Raw genomic sequence first — 25426 nt, forward strand, 5'->3', positions numbered from 1 at the left:
TCTATACAGCTGCAACATAACCTCCCTGCTTTTAAACTCAATCCCTTTAGAAATGAAGGACAAAATTCCATTTGCCTTCTGAATTGCTTGTTGTACCTGCAGACCAACCTTCTGTGATTCATGCACAAGGACACAGCGGTCCCTCTGCATAGCAGCATACTGCAACTTTTTACTAATCCTTTTTACTATTACTCCTACCAAAATGGATCACTTCACATTTATTAATATTGCATTCCATCTGTCACACCTTTGCCCACTCAATTAAAGTATCTCTGTTCCTCTGCAAAGTTTCACAGTCCTCTGTACACTTTGCCACTCATTTTAGTGTCATGCAAACTTTGACACACTACACGTGATCCCCCAACTCCATATCATCTATATAAATTGTGAATAATTGTACTCCCAACACTGATCCCTGAGGCACGCCATTAGTTACTAATTGTCAACCAGAATAGCACTCATTTATTCTCACTCTTTTTGCTTCCTGTTAGTCAACCAATCCTCTATCCATGCTAATACTTTGTCCATATGCCATACATCTTTAGCTTATGTAGCATCTTTTCGAAGGCCTTTTGCAAATCTAGTTACACCACATCCACTGGGTCCCGTTGTCCACCTTGTTCGTAATGTCTTCATAGAATTCCAATAGATTAGTTAAGCATGATCTGCCCTTCATGAACCTATGCTGCGTCTGCATTTCTATCTAAATGCCTTGCTATTTCTTCCTTAATAAAACTCAAGCATCTTCTCCATTACAGAGGTTAAGGTAACCAGTCTATAAAGTCCCCATTGTCTACCTTACTTATTAAACAATGGACACAGTTGATGTTTTCCAATCTGCTGGAAATGCCCGGAGTCCAGTGAATTTTGGAAAATTACCACCAGTGACTTTGCTGGTTCTCCCACCATCTCTTTTAGTACCCTGGGATGCATTCCATCAGGGCCAGGTGACTTGTCTATCCTTAGCTCCGTTAGCTTGTCCAACGCTGCCACTTCTATAATAATAATATAGTTTCCAGGTCCTCACCTACCTTCTCTTTGTCAATTACTGGCATGTTATTAGTGTCCTCCACTGTGAAGACTGATACAAAACACCTGTTCAATGCCTCAGCCAATTCATTATATCCCATAACTAAATGCCCCTTCTCATCCTGTAAAGGGCCAATGTTTATTTTAACCACTCATTTTCATTCTATATATTTATAGAAATGTTTGCTGTCTGTCTTTATATTCTGGGCTAGTTTTTTCTCATGTTCTATCTTGGTTCTCTTTATAACTCATTTTGTGGCTTTATGTTGACCTGTAAAGTTTTCCCAATCTTCTTGTTTCCTGCTATTCTTGGTCACTTTGTATGCCTTCTCTTTCAGTTTGATAGCCTTCCTTATTTCCTTAGACACCCATGGCAGATTACCCCTTTTCTTATAATCCTTCCTTTTTACTTGAATATACTTTTGCTGAGCACTTTGAAAAATTGCTTTGAAAGCCTTCCACTGCTAGTCAACACTGCCACCCTAAAATCTTTGTTTCCAGTCTACTTTAGCCATCTTCTTCCTCATTCTATTGTAGTCTCCCATGTTTAAGCACAAGACTCTGATTTTGGATTTTATCTTCATACTGTCCAGCTGTATTTTAAATTCAACCATACTGTGATCACTCCTTCCAAGAGCATCCCTAACTATGAGGTCATTAATTATTCTTGTCTCATTACACAGGAGAAAGTGAGGACTGGAGATCAGAACTGAAAATGTGTTGCTGGAAAAGTACAGCAGGTCAGGCAGCATCAAAGGAGCAGGAGAATCGGCGTTTCGGGCATGAGCCTGAAGAAGGGCTCATGCCCAAAACGTCGATTCTCCTGCTCCTTGGATGCTGCCTGACCTGCTGCGCTTTTCCAGCAACACATTTTCAGCTCATTACATAGGACCAGATCGAAGATATCTTGCTCCCTCATCGGTTCCATTACATACTGTTCAAGAAAACATTCGGGGGTACACTCAATGAACTCCTTCTCAAGGCTACCCTGATCGAGCTGGTTCAACCAATCGGCATGCAGATTAAAATCACCAATGATAGTTGCTTACCATTTTTACAGGCAATAGTTATTTCTTTGATTATAGCCTGCCCCAATGTAATGTTACTATTTGGTGACCAAAGACTATGCCTATTAGTGATTTTTTTTCCTCTTAGAATTTCTAATTTCCACCCAAATGGATTAAAGCATATTCTCCATAGAACCTATATAATCTCTCACTACTGCCCTGATGTTGTCCTTGAATATCAGAGATGCACCACCTCCCTTACCTTCCTGTCTGTCCTTCCGAATAGTTTTATACCCCTGGATATTTAACTCCCAGTTGTGACCATGTGTCTATAATGGCTACTGAATCATAATCATTTATGATGATTTGTGCCATTGACTCATCGACCTTGTTACGAATGCTACAAGCATTCAGCTAAAATGCCCTTATGCTAGTTTTCTTGCCTTCCTGATTTCCAACATCTCTAATAGTATTGGGTTGGCACGGTGGCTCATTGGTTAACACTGCTGCCTCAGTGCAAGAGACATTCGTTCAATTCTAGCCTGGGGCGACGTTCTGTGTGGAGTTTGAATATTCTCCCCTTGTCTGCGTGGGTTTCCTCCCAGTACTCAAAGATGTGCAGGTTAGGTGAATCAGCCATTCTAAATTGCCCATAGTGCTCAGAGATGTGCAGGCTAGGTGCATTAGTTAGTGGAAATGTAGAATAATAAGTGTCAGGGTATGGGTGGGATTCTCTTCTGATGTGCAAAGTTAAAAAACACGCAACACCAGGTTATAGTCCAACAGGTTTATTTGTCATCTTCTCCACAACTATCTGATGAAGGAGCAGCGCTCTGAAAGCTATTGCTTCCAAATAAACTTGTTGAACTATAACCCAGGTGTTGTGTGATTTTTAACTTTGTACACCCCAGTCCAACACCAGCGTCTCCAAATCACTCTTCAGATGGTCAATGTGGACTTGTTGGACCAAGTGGCCTGTTTCCACACTATAGGGATACTAATCTCCTGTTTTATCCTTCCTTTTTGCTTCTTTCATAGTCTGCTTTGTACTTGAACTCTCCTGCACATATGATAACCTGGTACTTAACTTTTATTTACCATTGTACTTCCTGTCACTCTCCCCGCCCACCGACTCACTAGTTTAAAGTCCTAGTGACCAGCCTATTTATCCTTTTTCTCTAGAACACCGGTTCTATATCAGTTCAGGTGGAGACCGTCCCATCAGTACAGATCCTCCTGTTCCAAAACTGATGCCATTTCACCATGAAATGGAACCCCGCTTTCGCACACCATTCCCTTCGCACGTGTTTACTTTCTAATTTTCTTATCCCTAAGCAAATTTGCACCTGGCTCGGGCAATAATCCAGAGATTATGACCCTTGCGGACCTGTTTCTTAATTGCATTCCTAGGGATATCCCTGGACAGTAGTTTTCTAAATTGTCTGAGAAGTGCCATTGTAAAAGCAGTACTGGGACAGCTTGGCCAGGGACATAACAAGTTCTGGAGTACACATCTTCAAGGTTACTGGAATCTTGTCAGGACCCATAGCCTTTGCCGTGTCCAATGTAATGAACTGTTTCTTAATATCATGTTGAGTGAATTAATTTGGTTGAAGCCAAATGCTAGCAACCTTAGCATAAGGCCAAAATAGATCTTTTAATTAGTACTTCTGACAGAAGATTGTTGCAAATTCCTCAGCCTTGTATTTTGTGATGATGCATTATTGAGGAATGGGCTATTTTTGGATCCTCCTGCTCCTCCATTAATTTGTAATTGTCCACCTCCTTGCATGTTGGATGTGGTAAAACTGCAGAGTTTAGATTTGATTCATGTCTTCTGGAATTACTTAGTTCTGTCCATTACTTGCTGCTTATGTTGCTTGCACATAAGTAGCCATGTTTGGTAGCTTCCAGTTAAAACTTCAGTTAAGATCTGGTCTGCTCTTGACGTGTCCTCCTGTGCTGTGTATTGAACCAGGGTTAATCCCCTGGCTTGATAGTAATGATAGAGTGGAGGATATACTGGACCATGAGGTGTAGAGTATTTAGGACTAAATTCTGCTGCAGTTGGCCCATCGTGTCTCATGAATGCCTAGCCTTGGTTGCTGGATATACTGAAGTCTATATCATCTAACACTTGATAGTACCACATAACACAATGACCGGTATTCTCAATTATGAAGGCGGGACTTCATCTCCATAAGGGCTATGTGTTTGTTGGTCACTCAAATTAAACAGTCATGGACAGCTGCATTCGTGGCAGGCTTTCTCAGCATCTTGTGGTTATTATCAACTAGAACCTGAACTGGACTAACCATTTAAATACAATGGCTGCAAGAGCAGGTCAGAGACTAAAAGTCCTGCAAATGAGTAACTGACCTCCTGACTCCCCACAGCCTGCCCACCATCTACAAGGCACAAGTCAGCTGTGTGATTAAATACTCCCCTCTTGCCTGGATGTGTACATCTCTAACAGCACTCGAGAAAGTTAACACTGTCAAGGGCAAGGCATTTCACTTGTAACCACAACCACAAATATCCACCCCCTCCACCACTAATGCTCATTAGCAGCAGAGAATGGCATCCATAAGGTGCATAGCAGAAATTCACAAAGGCTACTCAAACAGTACCTTCCAAATCTATCAGCAGCACCATCCGGAAAGGCAAGAACATGAATACATTGGAACCATCCAAGCCAATCATCATTCTGACTTGAAAATACATCATCATTCCTTTAGTGTCGTTAGGTCAAAATCCTGGAATTCCCTCTTTAATGGAGCAATTCAAGAAGGCAGCTCACCACCATCTCAAGGGCAACTAGAGTTCAGGAATAAATGCATGCCCAGGTAGTGGCGCCAACAACCGATGAGTGAAAATTAAAAAAAAAGAGGTTGAGGTTCACTGTTTTTTTTCTTTGTTCCATCACCATTTGCCACAGACCCATCTAGCAGCTACGTTGTTCAGACTTGACCAGCCCAGTCTGTACTGATGCTACTAAGCCATCACTGGTGGTGGTCATTGAACGCCCTCACCATGAACACATTTTATTCTCCTGCTACCTGTACTACTTCCTCCAAGTAGTGTTTAACATGCAGCGTGCTGATTCATTAGTCAAGAGAGGACAGTATGTGGTAATCAGCCAGAGGTTTCTTTGTCTGTGTTTGACCTAATGTGTGACATCATGAGGTCCTGGATCAATGTTGAGTACTCCCAGGGCACCTCCCTCCCAGCTATGATAATGTTCTGCAATCTTTGCTGCTTCTACCCTGCCTCTGGGATAAGACTTTCACAATGATGGTAAGAAGGATTTTGCAACTTTAACAGGGTTGAGATTGTGGTTCTTTATTCTCCTGCTTTAGTCAATATCTGGTAGTCTATCCTGGTTTTGCAACATTTTAAGTTATGTCTTTCACTCCTTAAAATGTAGATTCTGTTGATGGTGAAACACATCATTTTGGACCTTCAGTTTTCTCTCAGCAATTTTTGTGACAGGGATCAGAATGCCTTTCACATGTCCTGGAAATATTTTCATTGATTTTGAGGACTTGAATGAAATTCCACTTTGGGTGTTGCTATATACTAAATTAATAATGATGGGTTTTCTGTATTGATATAAAACGGCATAGTCTCCATGAGGCCAAAATTATTGCATACAATGTATGTATGACTTGTGTGTACAATACATTGTGCAGGCATGTCATTATTAATAACAATAATCTGCATGTCCTTGTTCACTACAGTCTGCATTTTTTGATAGAATAGGGGATGAATATACGTCCATCACTTTCCACAAACTTCAAATGAGTGGAATTGTACAATCTTGCATTTTCCTTGCTGAAGTACTGTACATAAGAGAACCCTGTGGGATTGTAGGGATTGTTTAAATCCTTTTGTTCTCCTCATTATTAAGGGTTGGGTTGTGTTTGCCACAAAGAAACCATCCTTGCCAGTACCATGTTGTCCTATATTTAGTAGTTTTGGTTCAAATGTAATTCTTAAGGATTCACAGGAAAGCCCAGTACAGGTTGTAGTTGGTTTTCACAATTTCATAAAAGTCACTTGCAAATGCTGAAAATGAGAAGTGAAATGAACAAGTTTTCCGTCTCCCTGTATGTCTAGAAATAAATCCTTACTTCAACATAAAGATTAAAAAATTGAGTTTCACAGTGCCGCTGGTATCAATACTTAGGAGCCGACAGGAGTTAAAAATGGCACTGTCTACTTCTGCAGGTCTCTGAAGCTCACCACACTTGGATGGACCATTCCTGTTTTTGAATCATGCAGGATGGGCAGAACATAATGACATTGTCTCTAATGCTGATTTGGTGCTAAACTGCCACTTTAGAACCTATAGATCCACTCTCCGAGGGCACTATGAAAGAATTTTAGGAAGCTCCTTTTGACTTCCTGTTACTGCTGCAGTTAGTGGAAATACTGTGCTTATGGTGTTGGAGCTCTCAGTTGTGGAGAGTCAGAACAGAGAAATGTTCTACTTTTCCAAAGACTAGGGTGGAGTTTGAAGACTTCTGTGTAGAAAATACTTAGAAGTACAGGCCAATTTTTGTCATTTTCTCTCCTGTCCTCAAGAATGAAAGTATTGTGTTCAAATAATAGTGGTTATTTGTTTACCTTGTTAGCCACATGGCCACTGTTCTGAGGAACTGAAGCTGACTCTAGGGATTAAGACCATCCTTGTGTGGTGAGATTCTGTCCTAATGTCTGACAGAACTTTCTGTAATTTATCTTTGATTAGATAGAGTACAATGCTATAATTTTTACTAAAGTCAAAAATAGGACTAGAACATATTTAAAGAATTTCCTTCCAACATTGGTCTTTCTAGTGGATCTTCTAATGGTATTCTGAAGTTTCTTGCAAGAAAATGGAGTCTTTAGGCTCTCTAGTTTATTAATATATTAATCTATTAATAGTATTTGGTGTCTGCTTAATGTTTGGTGACATGGTTGAGATTCACCTATCCCTATGGTTTACCACATATTTATTTGCCATCCTACAGTGCAATATTTGGTAGCCTGTAAAATAACTGATACTGTTGAACCTTTCTTAATGGCAGACTGTCTTGTAAGTGTACTGAGAACATCTTAGTTGTATTTCTTAAACTAGCCCATCTGAAATTTGACTTTGACTTGAGGTTTCCCAATTCTCATCTAATATAGTGTAAATGCATGTCTTACTCATAGATCGGAAATCTTGCTAAAAGACTTCTGCTAATTGAGGTCAGTGGAAAATATTTAGTTGTTTTTGAAAGATAGTAAGACATGATTTGAAGGTATCGAGTGCAAACGTGTCAGGAGTAGTTTTAATGATCATGAGAACTGCATGTGATGTGATGTCCTTTTTACTTTAAGAAAAAATACCAAATATATTCTTTAGGAGATGGCAAAAATGATAAATGGAAAAAATATAACAGGATATTTTTTTAAATGGATGCATTTTCTTAAACAGCAGTATTTTGTTTTAATTTTCTAGTTCAAGTTTTTTTTAAAGTATCCGGTCTCTTAGATTAATCAGCAGTAAAGGAAGTTACTACTAATCTAAAGTTTTAATCAATTTCCTGTTCATACTAAAGGTTTGGTTGCTAAGTGTGGTTTTGCTTTTCTAAAAGTAGAGAATATGCTACACTTTGGTGTTATTCAAGTGTTCATCGAAAAGAATGTAGGTTTTGTTTTTATGGTGTTTTGTGCAGTAACTAATAGTTTATAAGGTTGAAGGTAAATCGGTAACAAGCCATTCCTTTTTAATTCATCTATCCAGGAAGATCCTGAGTGGAGAGAGCAGAGTAAAGCATGATGGTAATGTTTCTGGAGAGATAACCTAAAGACCTGGACATGAATTTAGATTTTAACATGCCAGTTGGAGGAATTTTCATTCACTTAATAAATGACATTGGAATAAAAAGCTTGTAATGATCATTCAGAAACGCCTGGGCCTGTTCCCATGCCAACAGGACTGTAATGACTACTCTGATTCTTATGAAATGATTAGATTAGATTCCCTACAGTGTGGAAGCAGGCCCTTCGGCTCAACAAGTCCATACCAAACCTCCGAAGAGTAATTTCCCTTCGCCGTATCTGCTCCCAGGAGGACCAGTTCCACCACAGAACACGCTAGATGGCCTCCTTCTTTAGAGACCGCAATTTCCCTTCCCACGTGGTTAAAGATGCCCTCCAATGCATCTCGTCCACATCCCGCACCTCCGCCCTCAGACCCCACCCCTCCAACCGTAACAAGGACAGAACGCCCCTGGTGCTCACCTTCCACCCTACAAACCTTCGCATCAACCAAATCATCCACCGACATTTCCGCCACCTCCAAAAAGACCCCACCACCAGGGATATATTTCCTTCCCCACCCCTTTCCGCCTTCCGCAAAGACCGTTCCCTCCGTGACTACCTGGTCAGGTCCACACCCCCCTACGAACCACCCTCCCATTCTGGCACTTTCCCCTGCCACCGCAGGAACTGTAAAACCTGTGCCCACACCTCCTCCCTCACCTCTATCCAAGGCCCTAAAGGAGCCTTCCACATCCATCAAAGTTTCACCTGCACATCCACCAATATCATTTATTGTATCCGTTGCTCCCGATGTGGTCTCCTCTACATTGGGGAGACTGGGCGCCTCCTAGCAGAGCGCTTTAGGGAACATCTCCGAGACACCCGCACCAATCAACCAAACCGCCCCGTGGCCCAACATTTCAACTCCCCCTCCCACTCTGCCGAGGACATGGAGGTCCTGGGCCTCCTTCACCGCCGCTCCCTCACCACCAGACACCTGGAGGAAGAACGCCTCATCTTCCGCCTCGGAACACTTCAACCCCAGGGCATCAATGTGGACTTCAACAGTTTCCTCATTTCCCCTTCCCCCACCTCATCCTAGTTTCAAACTTCCAGCTCAGTTACTGTCTCCTTGACTTGTCCGACCTGCCTATCTTCTTTTCCACCTATCCACTCCACCCTCTCCTCCTTTACCTATCACCTTCATTTCCTCCCCCACTCACCCATTGTACTCTATGCTACTCTCTCCCCACCCCCACCCTCCTCTAGCTTATCTCTCCATGCTTCAGGCTCACTGCCTTTATTCCTGATGAAGGGCTTTTGCCCGAAACGTTGATTTCGCTGCTCGTTGGATGCTGCCTGAAGTGCTGTGCTCTTCCAGCACCACTAATCTAGTATTTGGTTTTCAGCATCTGCAGTCATTGTTTTCACCTCCGAAGAGTAGCCCAGCCAGACCAATTCCCCATATTCACCCCTGACTGTGGGCAATTTAGCATGACCAATTCACCTAATCTGCACATATTTGGATTGTGGGAGGAAACCGGAGCACCTGGAGGAAACCCATGCAGACACTGGGAGAATGTGCAAACTCCACACAGACAGTTACCCAAGGCAGGGATCGATCCTGGGTCTCTGGAGCTGTGAGGCAGCAGCGCTAACCACTGAGCCACTGTGCCGCCCCTCAAAAATGACCTGAGAAGCCAGCCACTCAGTTACCTCAAGCTGCTAAAGAAGAGTCACATAAAAGAACTGAATTGAACATTTAGCATGAACCCAAACAACAGAAGTGATAACATTATATCCTGTCCAACTGTCCTTACAAAGTCCTCATCATTGTCTGGGAATCAGTGCCAAATTTGGGAGGTTTGCCCCACAGATTAGTCAAGCAATAACCTGATAAGTCATATTTACGTAATAATATCTTCTGTGTAATGTCCCAATCCTAATGATCCATGGGTATAGCCCATCTCAGCAGCAGATCAAATCCACTAGAGGTGCCATCAATGTTATAGACCAGAGGGAATTGTCCTCGAAGTCTTCAACATTGATCTTTAGATCCTATAATTTCTCATAGTATCAGGTAAATAAGGAAACCTCCTGATTGCTACTCAGGACTGTACCTCAGCTGATAAATTTACTTCATGTTAAATCTCACTTGGGAGAGGTATTGAGTAGTAAGGCCGCAGAACATGCTCTGAGTGGCACTTCCAATGTCCATCACCAAGGTTAACTCAGTAGCAACACTACTAATGGATTGGACTCAGGACTGAAGGTCATGTCTACCAGACTCTGACAAGTGGTGAAGGAAACAACCATGGAAAATCTAGAGTCCCCTCTTTCATCAGTCTACCAGATGCCAATGGCATCTGTTCTTGACAGTTTAGTAGAAGTGGCCAAACCACAGTCTTTGCACAGGTGAGGATACACAGCAAACTGTGTTAAGTGGCACTATCACTGTGACCATCTGCAGAATTGCACTTAACAACAATCTAGCCTCATTATTATGAATCGACTCTTAAAGTCTCATTTGTCATCACCTCCCAACCCATATTCTATACCACAGAGAAGTGCAGGGTAGCAGACATGTTGGACCAACACCAGTATTTACTTTAAGCTGTGCAGCAGCTCTGAGGACCCACAAATGACAATATGCATGCTGATGCATTGACTTCCAGTTTTAGAAGCTACAACCGTGCATGGATCTCAGAGATTCAAGAAAAATAATTTGAGGGAATATTGAACTACTTGCAAGTTTTCCTCCAGACTGGGAAATATATTTCTGTTTCTTCATTGTCCCTGGTGTGGGATACTGTTCAAATAACAACCGGAATCAGTGAGTGGCGAAAATAGCCTTTTGTTCAGCAACCACAGCACAAGTTTGAGGTGGCAGTAGAATCCTAAAATATAGTTCTTACAAGAATCCCTTTATACGCAATTCTTACCTACATTAAAATTCCATTACTTAACATTACATTTTTTTTTCTATAGTACAGAGGAACCTCGATTATCCGAAGGATGTGGGTGGGGAGTATTTCATTCAGTTAATCGAATTCTGGATAATCAAATGCCGGATAACATAATTTTGCCAAGCATCAAGACCTTGTAATGTTGTCGGGTAATCTGATATTCGGATAATCAACTTCTGGATAATCAATGTTCCTCTGTACAGAGTTTTGAAGAGCCTCTGTCCCAGTAGACAGGAGATAGGTTAAAACATGTGCAAAGTGTTGGCTGCTACTTCTGATAGGATTAAGAGTTTCTGTCCAGTCTGCTTGCATAATTAGGAGGTATTAGTCCTTTTGTCTTTTAAGTTAGTAAATGATAGTAAAAATACTGGGCTTATATGCTCTAAATAAGTTAGAAATTGTACCTGTACTTAATAAAATAAAAAAGAATATTAAATTGATTGCTGTAGCTGGGTTGTGAGATTTAGACAATACACAATAGGTGTAGGAGTAGGCCATTTGGCCCTTCGAGCCTGCACTACCATTCATTATGATCATGACTGATCATCCGCAATCAGTATCCTGTTCCTGACTTATCTACATAACCCTTGATTCCACTATCTTTAAGAGCTCTGTCCATCTCTTTCTTGAAAGTATCCAGAGACTTGGCCTCCACTGCCTTCTGGGGCAGAGCATACACCCACCACTCTCTGGGTGAAGAAGTTTCTCCTCAACTCTAAATGGCCTACCCCTTATTTTTAAACTCTCTCTGGTTCTGGGCTCACCCATCAACAGAAACATGCTTCCTGCCTCCAGAGTGTCCAATCCTTTAATAATCTTAAACGTCTCAATCAGATCCCCTCTCATCCTTCTCAACTCAAGTGTATACAAAGCTCAAATCTTTCAACATATGATAATCCCGCTATTCCGGGAATTGACCTTGTGAACCTACACTGCACTCCCTCAATAGCCAGCATGTCCTTCCTCAAATTTGGAGACCCAAACTGCACACAATACTCCAGGTTTGGTCTGACTAGGGCCCTGTACAGCTGCAGAAGGACCTCTTTGCTCTTATACTCAATTCCTCTTGTTATGAAGGCCAGCATGCTATTAGCTTTCTTCACTGCCTGCTGTATCTGCATGCTTACTTTCATTGACTGATGTACAAGAACACCTAGATCTCATTGTACTTCCCCTTTACCTAGCTTGACTCCATTTAGATAGTAATCTGGCTTCCTGTTCGTGCCACCAAAGTGGATAACCATGCATTTATCCACACTAAACTGCATCTGTCCACTCATCTAGCTTGTCCAAGTCACCCTGTATTCTCATAACATCCTCCTCATATTTTACCCTGCCACCCAGCTTTGTGTCATCAGCAAATTTGCTAATATTACTTTTAATGCCTTCTCATTAATGTATATTGTAAACAGCTACAGTCCCAGCATCGAACCTTGTGGTACCCCACTGGTCACCATCTGCCATTCCGAAAGGGACCCATTTATCACTACTCTTTGCTTTCTGTCAGCCAGCCAATTTTCAATCCAAGTCAGTATTTTTCCCCCAATCCAATGTGCCCTAATTTTGCTCTCTAATCTCGTATGTGGGACTTTATCAAAGGCTTTCACTACATCCACTGGTTCTCCCTTGTCCATCATCACAGTTACATCCTCAAAAAATTCCAGAAGATGAGTCATGCACAATTTCCCCTTTATACATCCATGCTGACTCTGACTTATCCTGTTACTGCTATCCCAATGAGTCGTAATTTCATCTTTTATAATTGACTCCAGCATCTTTCTCACCACTAACGTCAGGCTAGCTGGTCTATAATTCCCTGTTTTCTCTCTCCCTTCCTTCTTGAAAAGTGGGACAACATTGGCCACCCTTTAATCCATAGGAGCTGATCCTGAATCTATAGAACATTGGAAAATGATTTCCAATGCGTCCACGATTTCCAGAGCCACTCCTTAAGTACCCTGCGATGCAGACTATCAGGTCCTGGGAAGTTCTCAGCCTTCAGACCTAACAGGGTAAAAATGAGGACTGCAGATGCTAGAGATCAGAGTCAAGATTAGAGTGGTGCTGGAAAAGCATCCGAGGAGTAGGAAAATTGACGTTCCTGATGAAGGGCTTTTGCCCGAAACGTCAAATTTCCTGCTTCAGACCTAATAGTCTATCCAACACCATATCCTGCCTAATATATATTCCCTTCAGTTCCTCCATTACCCTAGGTCCTTCAGCCACTATGACATTTGGAAGATTGCTTGTGTCTTCCCCATTGAAGGCAGATCCAAAGTGCCTCTTCAACTCTGTCATTTCCTTGTTCCCCATAATACATTCACCTGTTTCTGTCTTCAAGGGCCCAATTTTAGGTCTTAACCAATTTTTTTTCCACATGTACCTAAAAAAGCTTTTACTTTCCTTCTTTATATTTTTGGCCAGTTTGCCTTTGTACCTCATTTTATCTCCACTTATTGCCTTTTCAGTTATCCTCTGTTGCTCTTTAAAAGTTTCCCAGTCCTCTAGCTTCCTGCTTGTCTTTGCTATGTTATACTTTTTTATCTTTGTGTAGTCATTAACTTCCCTTTATTTACTGTTAGTCAGTATAAGTTTCTTTCATTCATGCAATTTCATGGAAGCACTGTTTTGTCAGTTAGTTTCTTAAAGGGATAATGGCCCAGTTAAAAGATATTTAACAGGTAGTTACTAATTGAGGAATCTATTCAGGTCCAGGAGATGGTTGGTAAGGGCTGATTAATATTATAATGTTTTGTGGAGACGTGACGGGTATAGTGGTGTTCTGTATGTGACACTTATTCGCAGGTAAACATAGCCTGCAGCTAGGGCTGATAAGATGTGAAAATGCAGTGCTGGGTGTGAAAAGGCTGTTTTGATTAGAAAGGTTGTTTCAAATTTGGTCCATCTTATGAAGCAGTGTTATAGTAAATAATGGGTTTGTGAAGGGTTATGAATGAATGAACGGGAACCTAGTAGTAATGAATAAAGCTAGCTGATGAGTTAAAAGATGATGTGGAGGAGCCAGTGTTGTACTGGGGTGGACAAAGTTAAAATTCTCAGCACCAGGTTTTAGCCCAACAGACTTATTTGGAAGCACTGGCTTTCGAAGCGCTGCTCCTTCTTCAGATAGCTGTGGAGCAGGACCATAAGACAGAATTTATAGCAAAAGATTAGTATCATGCAACTGAAATGATGTATTGAACAAACCTAGATTGCTGTTAAGTCTTTCATCTTTTAGAATGGGTTGCAGTTTTTGGTTTATTAATATGTAAATCCCAGAACTACGTTCAAGTCGCATTCTCTCGATAACTTCAGGTTTTATATTAAAAGAAAAGTGACATCTCAGCTCAGGCAATGCATTAAAGGTGTGAGGGTAGAGTCTGTCTGTATCCCAATCTTGAGTCAGACTGGTTCTCTTTCCAAAGTGGCATTTATAAAATATTACATGGATTGGCTGCCTGCAGATTGTATGTTTTTAAGGAAAATAGAATGTATCTGCAAATAAAGTTTGGCAAGAGCAAATTCACAAATAACTATGCTCTCATTTTGTGAAATATACTGGAAAACGTGACAGTGCATGGAGCAGGAGTGAGCCATTTGGCCCTTTTATTGATAGGTGGGCTGTCAGTCAGATCATGACAAATCTCAGCATGATTCTGGATTAGTGCTGGAAGAGCACAGCAGTTCAGGCAGCATCCAAGGAGCTTCGAAATCGACATTTCGGGCAAAAGCCCTTCGTCAATCTCAGCATGATTTTAATTCCACTTCACTACTTGTGCAGCAACCCTATCTCATACCCTTAATACCTTCATCGGTCAAGAATTTGTATTATTGTGTTTAATAAACTTAGCCTTTCAGTTTATTCAGATCACCTAATTCTTCCAATGAATGTAGGCCAAACGTTTTCAATCTTTCCTCATAAAACAACTCCTTCATCCCAGTAATTGATCTGGTGAATCTTTCTGAACCGCCTCTAAGGCAGGTTTATTTTCCTTTTTAAAAAAAACTGTGATACCATAGGTGTAGTCACGCTAGTGCCCTGTAAAGTTGTAACAAGGCTTCCCTATTTTTACGCTGTGTCCACTTTGTAATAAAGGTTGCAGCATCTGTATGCTAACTTTTTGAAACTCACATAGAAGAGCTTTTGGATTACTTTGCACTGTAGCAATCTGTGGTGTGTCTCTATTCTGTCTTTTATTCTTCTTAACAAAGTGGACAAACTCCAATTTTCCCAGACTTGGTTACTTGGCTTTACAAATAGGGAGAATGAATGGAAATGGTGGCTAGGATTTGATCTCTTTGCCCCTCTAATCCAGTTTTTAATTTGTTTCAGTATTTTCTTATCATCAGTCCGATGATCCTCTTCTCATCCTGAGGAATTTGCATAGGCAGTGCTTCCTCTCCATCTCACTTTGTTAATCAAATTAAGGTGGAATATTCATTTTGTGTCAATTTTAGCTTTCATGTTGTATTTGTTTTGCATAATGTAAATTTTACCTTTAAAAATGTTCTTATTGTCTACTAAAACATTAACCAACATCCTCAATCAAGATAAACTTGCTTCTCTCAATTCAAAGCAATGAAGCTATTGATTCTACTGTTTGAAACAACTAACTCCTTGATTAGGTTAACTTTTATTATTCTGTGGGTACTGTCCTTTGGTGGAAGGTTTGTGGGAATGGTCATGGTATTGTGGCTCCTATTACATATATTTTGAGTCTTTATAATAAAATAATTGTTTGTTTCCAATGATTTTGTCATTGTGTCTATAAGTAACCCAATTTAAAGCTGGGTCTGTTACTGTCACACATTAATGAGCAGATTATTTATGATTTAGTTCAATATAGTTTCCTGCTAGATAGTGCATTTGCATGAGTTACTTTTGAATTAAAATAAAGAATATCAGCTAAGTTTAGGGTGTGGATGTTATGTTTGAAAGACTTTATTTTTTCCTCAACACACAACTGAGTTTTTAAAGATCTTCACAATTATAGAATAGTACCTTGCAACTGGAAAGAACACTTTTTTTTCCCCAAAGATCCATGTAATCTGCTAACATGTATTTACTGCCTATGTTCCCATGTAAATAAAATAATGGTAATTAGAATAAGATAAATACTTAAAGGGAAATTGAGATGGTTAAATCATTGCTAACTAATATAAGACAATAGGAAGAAGCATAACAAAAGAAATAAATTTTAAGTAACAAACTATTTCTTCCATGCTGAATTTAGTTTGTTTCTTTTCAAATGCTTTTTATTCTGAGGGTGTACACTGTTTTGACCTTTCCATAGATACTTTCCAGATGTTGAATTAACTGTAATAGGCGAAAGTGGGTACTGCAGATGCTGGAGATAGAGTCAAGATTAGAGTGGTGCTGGAAAAACGCAGCAGATCGAGCAGCATCCGACGTTCCAGGAATGATGACGGGCTTTTCCCTGAAACATTGAATTTCCTGCTCCTCGGATGCTACCTGACCTGCTGTGCTTTTCAAGCACCACTCTAACAATTAGCTGTAGTAGTCCAATTTGTTTTCATTTAAGATTTATATGTTGGTGTTTACTTTTATCTGAATTACCATTAAGAACTTATTTAAATGATGGAGGTTATTTCTATGTGGATGTTCATAGAACCCCTACAGTGTGGAAGCAGGCCCTTCAGCCCAACAAATCCACACTGACCCTCCGAAGAGTAACCCACCCAGACCCATTCCCCTCCTTTATTATCCTGCATTTACTCCTGACTAATGCACCTAACCTACACATGCCTGACACACTATGGACAATTTAGCATAGCCAATTCACCTAACCTGCACATCTTTGGATTGTGGGAGGAAACCGGAGCACCTGGAGGGAAACTTATGCAGACACAGGAAGAATGTGCAAACTCCACACAGACAGTTGCCCGAAGCAGGAATTGAACCCTGGTGCTGTGAGGCAGCAGTGCTAACCACTGAGCCAGTGTTAGGCAGAGACTTGAAACTAATCCTCTGGAAATGTTTTTACAAAAATTTATTTAATTCACAAAAATCTAGAATTGTGTTACAAAATAACTAATTAGGATATTATATAACATAAAATATCACACTCCTCAGTTGTGTACAATCTCAATTGTCTCCATCCAAATGCAAAAAAAATGTTGTTAACTATATACATTCCATTACGGCATACACTCCAAACGATTCCATAAGCTACCAGCCCCTTGCCACTTGTGACAGAAAGTGGCTGACCTTCCAACACTATTTTCTTGGTAGCAAAAATATGCTGGTATTCATAGAATATTGCGAAGTACATTACAGAGCATACATTGGAATCCTGCTTTTCTGAATTAAGTAAGTTACATTATTAAGTGTTTCAGTCCAATTTCAAATACATATGATATTGAATCATAAACATTTCTTTTCAAGCATACTGCCTGAGGGTTCTACACATTGTGTCCTTTTCTGGATATATTATGACAGTGACCTTTACAGTACTAAGGCTGAGATCAGAGTGGTGCTGGAAAAGCACACATTCTACCCCAACCTTAAATTCACCTGGACTGTCTCTGACACCTCCCTCCCCTTCCTGGGCATCTCCACCTCCATTAATAACGACCAACTTGACACTGACATTTTTTACCAACCCACCGACTTCCACAGCTACCTGAATTACACCTCTTCCCACCCTAACTCCTGCAAAAATGCCATCCCATATTCCCAATTCCTCCTCCTCTACAGTCCCACCACAGAACACACCAGATGGCCTCCTTCTTTAGAGACTGCAATTTCCCTTCTCACGTGGTTGAAGATGCCCGCCAATGCATCTCCTCTACATCCTGCACCTTTGCCCTCAAACCCCACCCCTCTAACCGTAACAAGGACAGCACCCCCCCCACCCCCGTCTTCACTTTCCACCCTACCAACCTTCGCATTAACCATATCATCAGTCGACATTTCCGCCATCTCCAAACTGACCCCACCACCAGAAGTATATTTCCCTTTCTGCTTTCCGCAAAGACCGTTCCCTCCGTGACTACCTGGTCAGGTCCACGCCCCCCAACAACCCACCCTCCCCTGCCACAGCAGGAATTGCAAAACCAGCGCCCACACCACCTCCCTCACCTCCATCCAGGCCCTAAAGGAGCCTTCCACATCCATCAAAGTTTCATCTGCACATCCACCAATGTAATTTATTATATCCGCTGCTCCTGATACAGTCTCCTCTACATTGGGGAGACTGGACGCCTCCTAGCAGAGCACCAATCAACCCCACCGCCCCATGGCCCAACATTTTAACACCCCCTCCCACTCTGCCGAGGACATGGAGGTCCTGGGCTGCCTCCACCACTGTTTCCTCACTACCCGACGCCTGGAGGAAGAATGCCTCATCTTCCGCCTCTGAACACTTCAACCCTAGGGCACCAATGTGGACTTCACCAGTTTCCTCATTTCCCCTCCCCCCACCTTACCTCAGTTTCAACCTTCCAGCTCAGCACCGTCTCCATGACCTGTCCTACCTGACAATCTCCCTTCCTACCTATCCATTCCACCCTCCCCTCTGACCTATCACCTCCATCCCAACCCCCACTCACCTATTGTACTCTTTGTTACCTTCTCCCTAGTCCCCCTCCTCCCCCCATTTATCTTTCCTGGAAGCTTGCTGCCTCTCTTCCTGATGAAGCACTTTTGCCCGAAACGTCGATTTTCCTGCTCTTTGGATGCTGCCTGACCTGTTGTGCTTTTCCAGCACCCCTCTGATCTAAATTCTGGTTTCCAGCATTTGCAGTCCTCACTTTTACCCTAAGGCTTAGTGTGAATCTAAGCACGTAATCCTGAAACTTGAAATGTGCCAGTCTCTTAGTCAGCCAAGAACATGACTTTACAACAAGATGACCAACAAATTTTGAGCAGACCAAAGAGTATCTTAAACCAAGTTGATGGTCCAGGCATAGTTATTGGTTGACTCCGTGTGTGTCACTGGGAACAGTCAGTTTGACTTGGGCAGCTTGAACGGATAAAGGGAAATCTTGTGCACAGTGATACCTGATTTCTGTAAAAACAAAAAGGCAGCTTTTGAAAGTAAGGCGAACGTGATCTGAATGAGTGGTATTATCCTATAGCAAATTCAAATGAACATAATTTTTTTGAAGTTGTGAATAATAAATAGGATGAAAATGTTTCTGGGATCAAAGTGGTAAATGCATTCCTGTTAAACAAATGAGGAACTGTAAAAGCAGAAGCTGTGGTGTGAATGTCCTCTAATTTATACATCAGTGGTGAAACACTCATGAAAGTATGTTCTCATTCTTCAGGACGGTATTTATTATCCAGTTTCTGGTTGCAAATATTTCCACCTTTAAGTTGAGATTAAACTCTAAATTTCATCATTTTTTCACGTGATAAATCACATGCTTAGTTATGTAAGCTACATTATCAAGTAAAAACTGTTCCCTTAAATCGTGAACAGACACTTGAAAAGTCAACTTTCTGATAATTTACAGTTTAACATTTAGGTAGTGTTGTCGACTGTAAGAGAGGGTTTGGCATGGCTGCAAGCTGAGTTACTTCTTCAGAATCAGAATATCCTTTGTTATCGCTTGTACTCCGGTATGGAAGTACAGTGAAAAGTCTTTACAATGATTGCCTTTTTTGGCGTCAGCTTAGGTATAAGCACCTGGGTCTGGATTAGTGGTGCTGGAAGAGCACAGCAGTTCAGGCAGCATCCAAGAAGCTTCCAAATCGATATTTTGGGCAAAAGCCCTTCATCAAGACTAAAGGCAGTGAGCCTGAAACATGGAGAGATAAGCTAGAGGAGGGTAGGGGTGGGGAGAAAGTAGAATAGAGTACAATGGGTGAGTGGGGGAGGGGATGAAGGTGATAGGTCAAGGAGGAGAGAGTGGAGTGGAGAGGTGGAAAAGAAGATAGGCCGGTAGGACAAGTCTGGACAAGTCATGGGGACAGTGCTGAGCTGGAAGTTTAGAACTAGGGTGAGGTGGGGGAAGAGGAAATGAGGAAACTGTTGAAGTCCACATTGATGCCCTGGGGTTGAAGTGTTCCGAGGCGGAAGATGAGGCGTTTTTCCTCCAGGCGTCTGGTGGTGAGGGAGCAGCGGTGAAGGAGGCCCAGGACCTCCATGTCCTCGGCAGAGTGGGAGGGGGAGTTGAAATGTTGGGCCACGGGGTGGTGTGGTTGATTGGTGTCCCGGAGATGTTCCCTAAAGCGCTCTGCTAGGAGGCGCCCAATCTCCCCAATGTAGAGGAGACCGCACCGGGAACAATGGATACAATAAATGATATTAGTGGATGTGCAAGTAAAACTTTGATGGATGTGGAAGGCTCCTTTAGGGCCTTGGATAGAGGTGAGGGAGGAGGTGTGGGCGCAGGTTTTACAGTTCCTGCGGTGGCAGGGGAAAGTGCCAGTATAGGATGGTGGATTGTAAGGGGGGGTGTGGACCTGACCAGGTAGTCACGGAGGGAACGGTCTTTGCGGAAGGCAGAGAGGGGTGGGGAGGGAAATATATCCCTGGTGGTGGGGTCTGTTTGGAGGTGGCGGAAATGTCGGCGGGTGATTTGGTTTATGCGAAGGTTGGTAGGGTGGAAGGTGAGCACCAGGGGCGTTCTGTCCTTGTTACGGTTGGAGGGGTGGGGTCTGAGGGTGGAGGTGCGGGATGTAGACGAGGTGCGTTGGAGGGCATCTTTAACCACGTGGGAAGGGAAATTGCGGTCTCTAAAGAAGGAGGCCATCTGGTGTGTTCTATGGTGGAACTGGTCCTCCTGGGAGCAGATCCGGCGGAGGCGGAGGAATTGGGAATACGGGATGGCATTTTTGCAAGAGGTAGGGTGGGAAGAGGTGTAATCCAGGTAGCTTTGGGAGTCGGTGGGTTTGTAAAAAATGTCAGTGTCAAGTCGGTCGTCATTCATGGAGATGGAGAGCTCCAGGAAGGGGAGGGAGGTGTCAGAGATGGTCCAGGTAAATTTAAGGTCAGGGTGGAATGTGTTGAAGTTGATGAATTGCTCAACCTCCTCGCGGGAGCACGAGGTGGCGCCAATGCAGTCATCAATGTAGCGGAGCAAGAGGTGGGGAGTGGTGCCGGTGTAATTACGAGAGATCAACTGTTCTACATAGAGACAGGTATAGCTGGGGCCCATACGTGTGCCCATGGCTACCCCTTTGGTCTGGAGGAAGTGGGAGGATTCAAAGGAGAAATTAAGGGTGAGGACCAGTTCGGCCAAACAAATGAGAGTGTCGGTGGAAGGGTACTGCTGGGGATGTCTGGAGAGGAAAAAACGGAGGGCTTGGAGGCCCTGGTCATGGTGGATGGAGGTGTAGAGGGATTGGATATCCATGATGAAGATGAGGCGTTGGGGGCCGGGGAAACGGAAGTCTTGGAGGAGGTGGAGGGCATGGGTGGTGTCTCGAATGTACGTGGGGAGTTCCTGGACTGGGGGGGGATAGGACAGTGTGGAGGTAGGTAGAAATGAGTTCAGTGGGGCAGGAGCATGCTGAGACAATGGGTCGGCCAGGGTGGTCAGGCTTGTGGATTTTGGGAAGGAGATATAACCGGGCAGTGCGGGGTTCCCGGACTATGAGGTTGGAAGCTGTGGGTGTAAGATCTCCTGAGGTGATGAGGTTCTGTATGGTTTGGTGATGGGGGGTGGGGTCATGGTCGAGAGGGCAGTAGGAAGAGGTGTCCTCGAGTTGGCGTTTGGCTCAGCGGTGTAGAGGTCAGTGCGCCAGACTACCACTGCACCCCCTTTATCCGCTGGCTTGATGGTGAGGTTGGGATTGGAGCAGAGGGATTGGAGGGCTGCGTGTTGTGAAGGTGAGAGGTTGGAGTGGGGGAGGGAGGTAGACAGGTTGAGGCGGTGAATGTCCCGGCGGCGGTTGGAAATGAAGAGGTCGAGGGCAGGTAATAGGCCAGCCCGGGGTGTCCAGGTGGATGCAGTGTGTTGGAGGTGGGTGAAGGGGTCCTCGGAAGGTGGGCGGGAGTCCTGATTGTGAAAGTAAGCTCGGAGGCAGAGGCAACGGAAGAATTGTTTGACGTCACGGCGTGTATTAAATTCATTGATGCCTGGACGGAGGTGGATGAAGGTGAGTCCTTTGCTGAGGACTGATCGTTCGTCCTCAGTGAAGGGGAGGTCTGGGGGATGGTGAAAACTTGGCAGGGCTGGGAGCTGGGATCTGGTGTGGGTGTAGAGCTGGGAGTGGGGGCGGAACCTGTAACTGGAGTGGGTGTGATGGTAGGGGGAATGGGGGTGGTGAAAAAACAGTCGTGTTATACAAAAGAGAATTAAAAAGGAAAACAGTAGGATTACTTAGAGTCTGAGAATGGGAGTAAGAAATGAGATGGTTATAATATTGTGAAAAGGATTTTTATTACAGTCAATAGAGAATTCCAAACAGTAGTTCAGCACGTGTTGCCAGGGCAAAGTCAAACAATTGTACCAGGATTTCCTTCATTATGTGCCACTCTGGTCCCTGGTTTCTCCTATTCTGTCACTCCTGCTGTCCCTGGCCCATGTTCCTTTTGCTACCATTGCGGGACAGGGCCCATGCGCTCAGCTCCTGCCAAGTCTCCGGTCGCAACGACTCCTCTAGGTAGGGGTAGTTAAGCGTTGGGGGTGAGGGAAGAAAAAGAGGAATTCCAACTGGAGTGTCTTACCTTGCTGCTATCTTGACCAAGCAGGCTTGGCAATGTAAAAGAGTTCATACATAACATAGACTGTACCCACAACAGTGAGGCCCATGGTTACTCGCAACAGCACGTCATCTATCACATTACCATTTAAATAGACTGGCATCACATTGTTTGCCTGTAATATCTTCTGCTTCTTGGAAGTCATAATCTCCTCTTGCTCATTGGCTGCTTACTGAAGGTTTGCTTTAAAAGCTTTCAAGAGCCCTCACAGCAATCCTCTTTCTCTCTCAGTTGCTTTACCACATCTACATTAACAGTTTTTCAATCCTCTGGAATTTTTCTAGAATCCCACTCTGTAGCTATTTCCTGAATTATCCCAGAATCCAACCCATTAGCCTTTAGCCCCATCGGTTTTCAGGGGGAGATTGGTGCAGAGGATCCTGTTTGTAATGAATAATGCCCATTGTTATATTTCAGTCTGAACTTGAGATGAGATGCAGTGAAAAGCAGTGAAAACTGCTTGATTACATTCTTCCAGCTTTGTGTTTATGTGATGGAGATATGTTAGCTGAGACCTCACCAGACACAGCAAGGTGTGGTTAGGGTGATAACTTTTTTTTGTGTGTGCAAGTACATCCATGCCAGTTACTTTGAAAAAAACTCTTGGTAACGTATGCTTGTTGTCTCATACCAACTTAAATACTATTGTCTAGGAAATTATTGCTTTCTCCCTGTGTTATATCTTTAAGTTTACTTGAGGGTTAATAATTCTTAGTGATTTTAATTCTGTGCGAGTTCAAATATCCCATATGTCATATAAATACAGAAGGTATTGTTCCTACATGATTGTGTCATCTAAAAAAGAGTTAAGGAGAGTCAAAAAATTGTCCTTAAATGCAAAATCTAGCTTTCAAATTTCAGAAACAGCCTTTGTTTCATTTTTGTATGAGGAGGAAGGTATCATGATATCTTTCAAAAGTAAAACAGTTTTGAGAGAATTTTCAATTTTTCAGTCTGATTTTTAAAATTAAATCTCTGTCTCCAACTGAGATTTTAAAATAATAACAAAGTCCCTGGAGAAACTCATCAAAGTTAATGTTTTTAGTCTAAACTTTCTCCTCCTTTTACTGTCATGACTCAACATTGACTCTCTTCCCTCTCCATAGGTGTTGCCAGACTTGACATTTCCCAGCCCTTCCTATTTTTCTATCAGATTTCCAGCATTTAGCTTTTATTTGTGTGATTCCATATAGGAAAGCCATATCTTGACTTTCAATCCACCATCAACTCTCCATAGATTCAGTTTCACATTAATGAAAACTAAATGTAGGTTTGACTTCAAAGATTTTACATAACATGTAATTTTGTGGGATGTGTACTTGAGAAAGTAATGGAAATGAAAATCCTGAAATTATTTAAGCGTCAATAATTTGCTGCATTAGGGTGAGCTTCTGGTGTAACTCAAGGTGACCCAAATAATCTACCTTGCCTGCAGTTATTGATGATCAAAAGTCTTTAACACCAGTGGGTATGTGCATGGGTTAGCTGTTACATATTCATTTGCTGTCTTTTACTAGGAAATGTCTTTAATATCCCCAATAGCTCATGTAAGCTGATGGAAATGATTCACTGTGAATATAGAATCCCAAAACTGCATGGTAGTGTGTTCAAATATGCACACGTGCTGTTGATGAATTATTTTTAAGTGACCTGTTAAATGAACACTCTTGGTAATCTCGTTAGGTTTACAATACAGTGGACTTTGTCATCTTTGGTAAAAACATGCACAGTTTGCTCTCAGAATTCTCTATTTTTGTTTTTCAAATATTTCTGTTTGTTTTGCAGGATGACACTTGTGTTTTTAACATTATGTCAACCCTATTCAAAAGTGGAAGTTGAGGTAAGGATATAAATGATAGTTCTTGGCCTCTGCCGTTGAATATATCTTTCCATTCACTTGGACCTCATGATTATAGGAAATTTGAAACGAATCTTTTATTGAGGAAAAGAAAAAATAGGAGGAGACGTGATCAAGATGTTCCAAATGGAATGGATAATTCGAATGCGAAGAATGATTAATTGTTTTTTGGGTTGAACATGAATCACAGCATAAGTATTAGAAGAGCAGGCCATTCACCCTTTGTGCCTGCCTGACCAATTGATGCAATCATTACGAACTCCATTTATTGCCTGCCCCAACTCACTCCATGCCTGTGAGTTGATCCCTTGATCCCTTGATCAAACATCTATCTAATTCAGCCTTGAATGTGTTCAATGACTCAGCCTTCACAGCATTCAGGTGTTGAGAGTTCTGTAGACTTAACAGCACAAAAGAAAATGCTCCCTACCCCTCCCTCTTAAAAGGGAGATGTCTCATGTTTTAGACTCTGTCCCATAGTTCGAGACCCCAACACACAGGCAGCGATAACATCCTCTCTGTCAGCATCCGTCCTGTCAAGCCCCCTCAAGTCACATATTTCAGTAAGATTGCCCAACTTTTTTTCTTAACTCCAATGGAACCAGATCTGTCCTGTTCAACTTTTCATTACAAAATGCTTACAAAATGAGTAGACCTTTTTTGAATTGTTTCAACTGCAGCTATGCCTTTTGTTATGGAGACCAAGAGTGTGTACACTACACCAGGATCTCACTGTACAGATGTAGCATTACTTCCCTATGTTTATTCTTGATTTTATTTGCAAAAAATGCTTTTTGTTTGCCTTCCTTCACTTGTGCCCCTGCATATCAGCTTTACATAATATATATATAAGGACACCCAGATCCCTATGACTTGTAGAATTCTGCTGTCTCTTGGTTTGCACAATATATTGTTTTTCTATTCTTCTGGCTAAAGTAGTCAAGTTATTCTCATGCTTTACTCTACTGGCCTATTTTTAGACTGCTCCGTTACAGTCTACAGAGATTTGCGTAGGCTCTGACTTCGGGACAATTTACTTTCTGCATACACTCAGTCTCTTCACCCATTTCATTGATTGAAATTGTAAATCGTTGA

General features: G+C 42.2%; 1 protein-coding gene across 1 annotated transcript in view; it reads left to right on the forward strand.

Moving 5' to 3' along the window:
• lpcat2 (lysophosphatidylcholine acyltransferase 2) overlaps positions 1-25426 on the forward strand; it is a 72124-nt gene that overhangs the window by 21388 nt on the left and 25310 nt on the right. The window contains exon 8 of the mRNA XM_072547391.1: positions 24259-24313. Coding sequence (XP_072403492.1) covers positions 24259-24313 — 55 coding nt within the window. The remainder of the gene's footprint in view (positions 1-24258; positions 24314-25426) is intronic.

This window comes from Chiloscyllium punctatum, chromosome 26, assembly GCF_047496795.1.
Source record: "Chiloscyllium punctatum isolate Juve2018m chromosome 26, sChiPun1.3, whole genome shotgun sequence".
Lineage (NCBI taxonomy): Eukaryota > Metazoa > Chordata > Chondrichthyes > Orectolobiformes > Hemiscylliidae > Chiloscyllium > Chiloscyllium punctatum.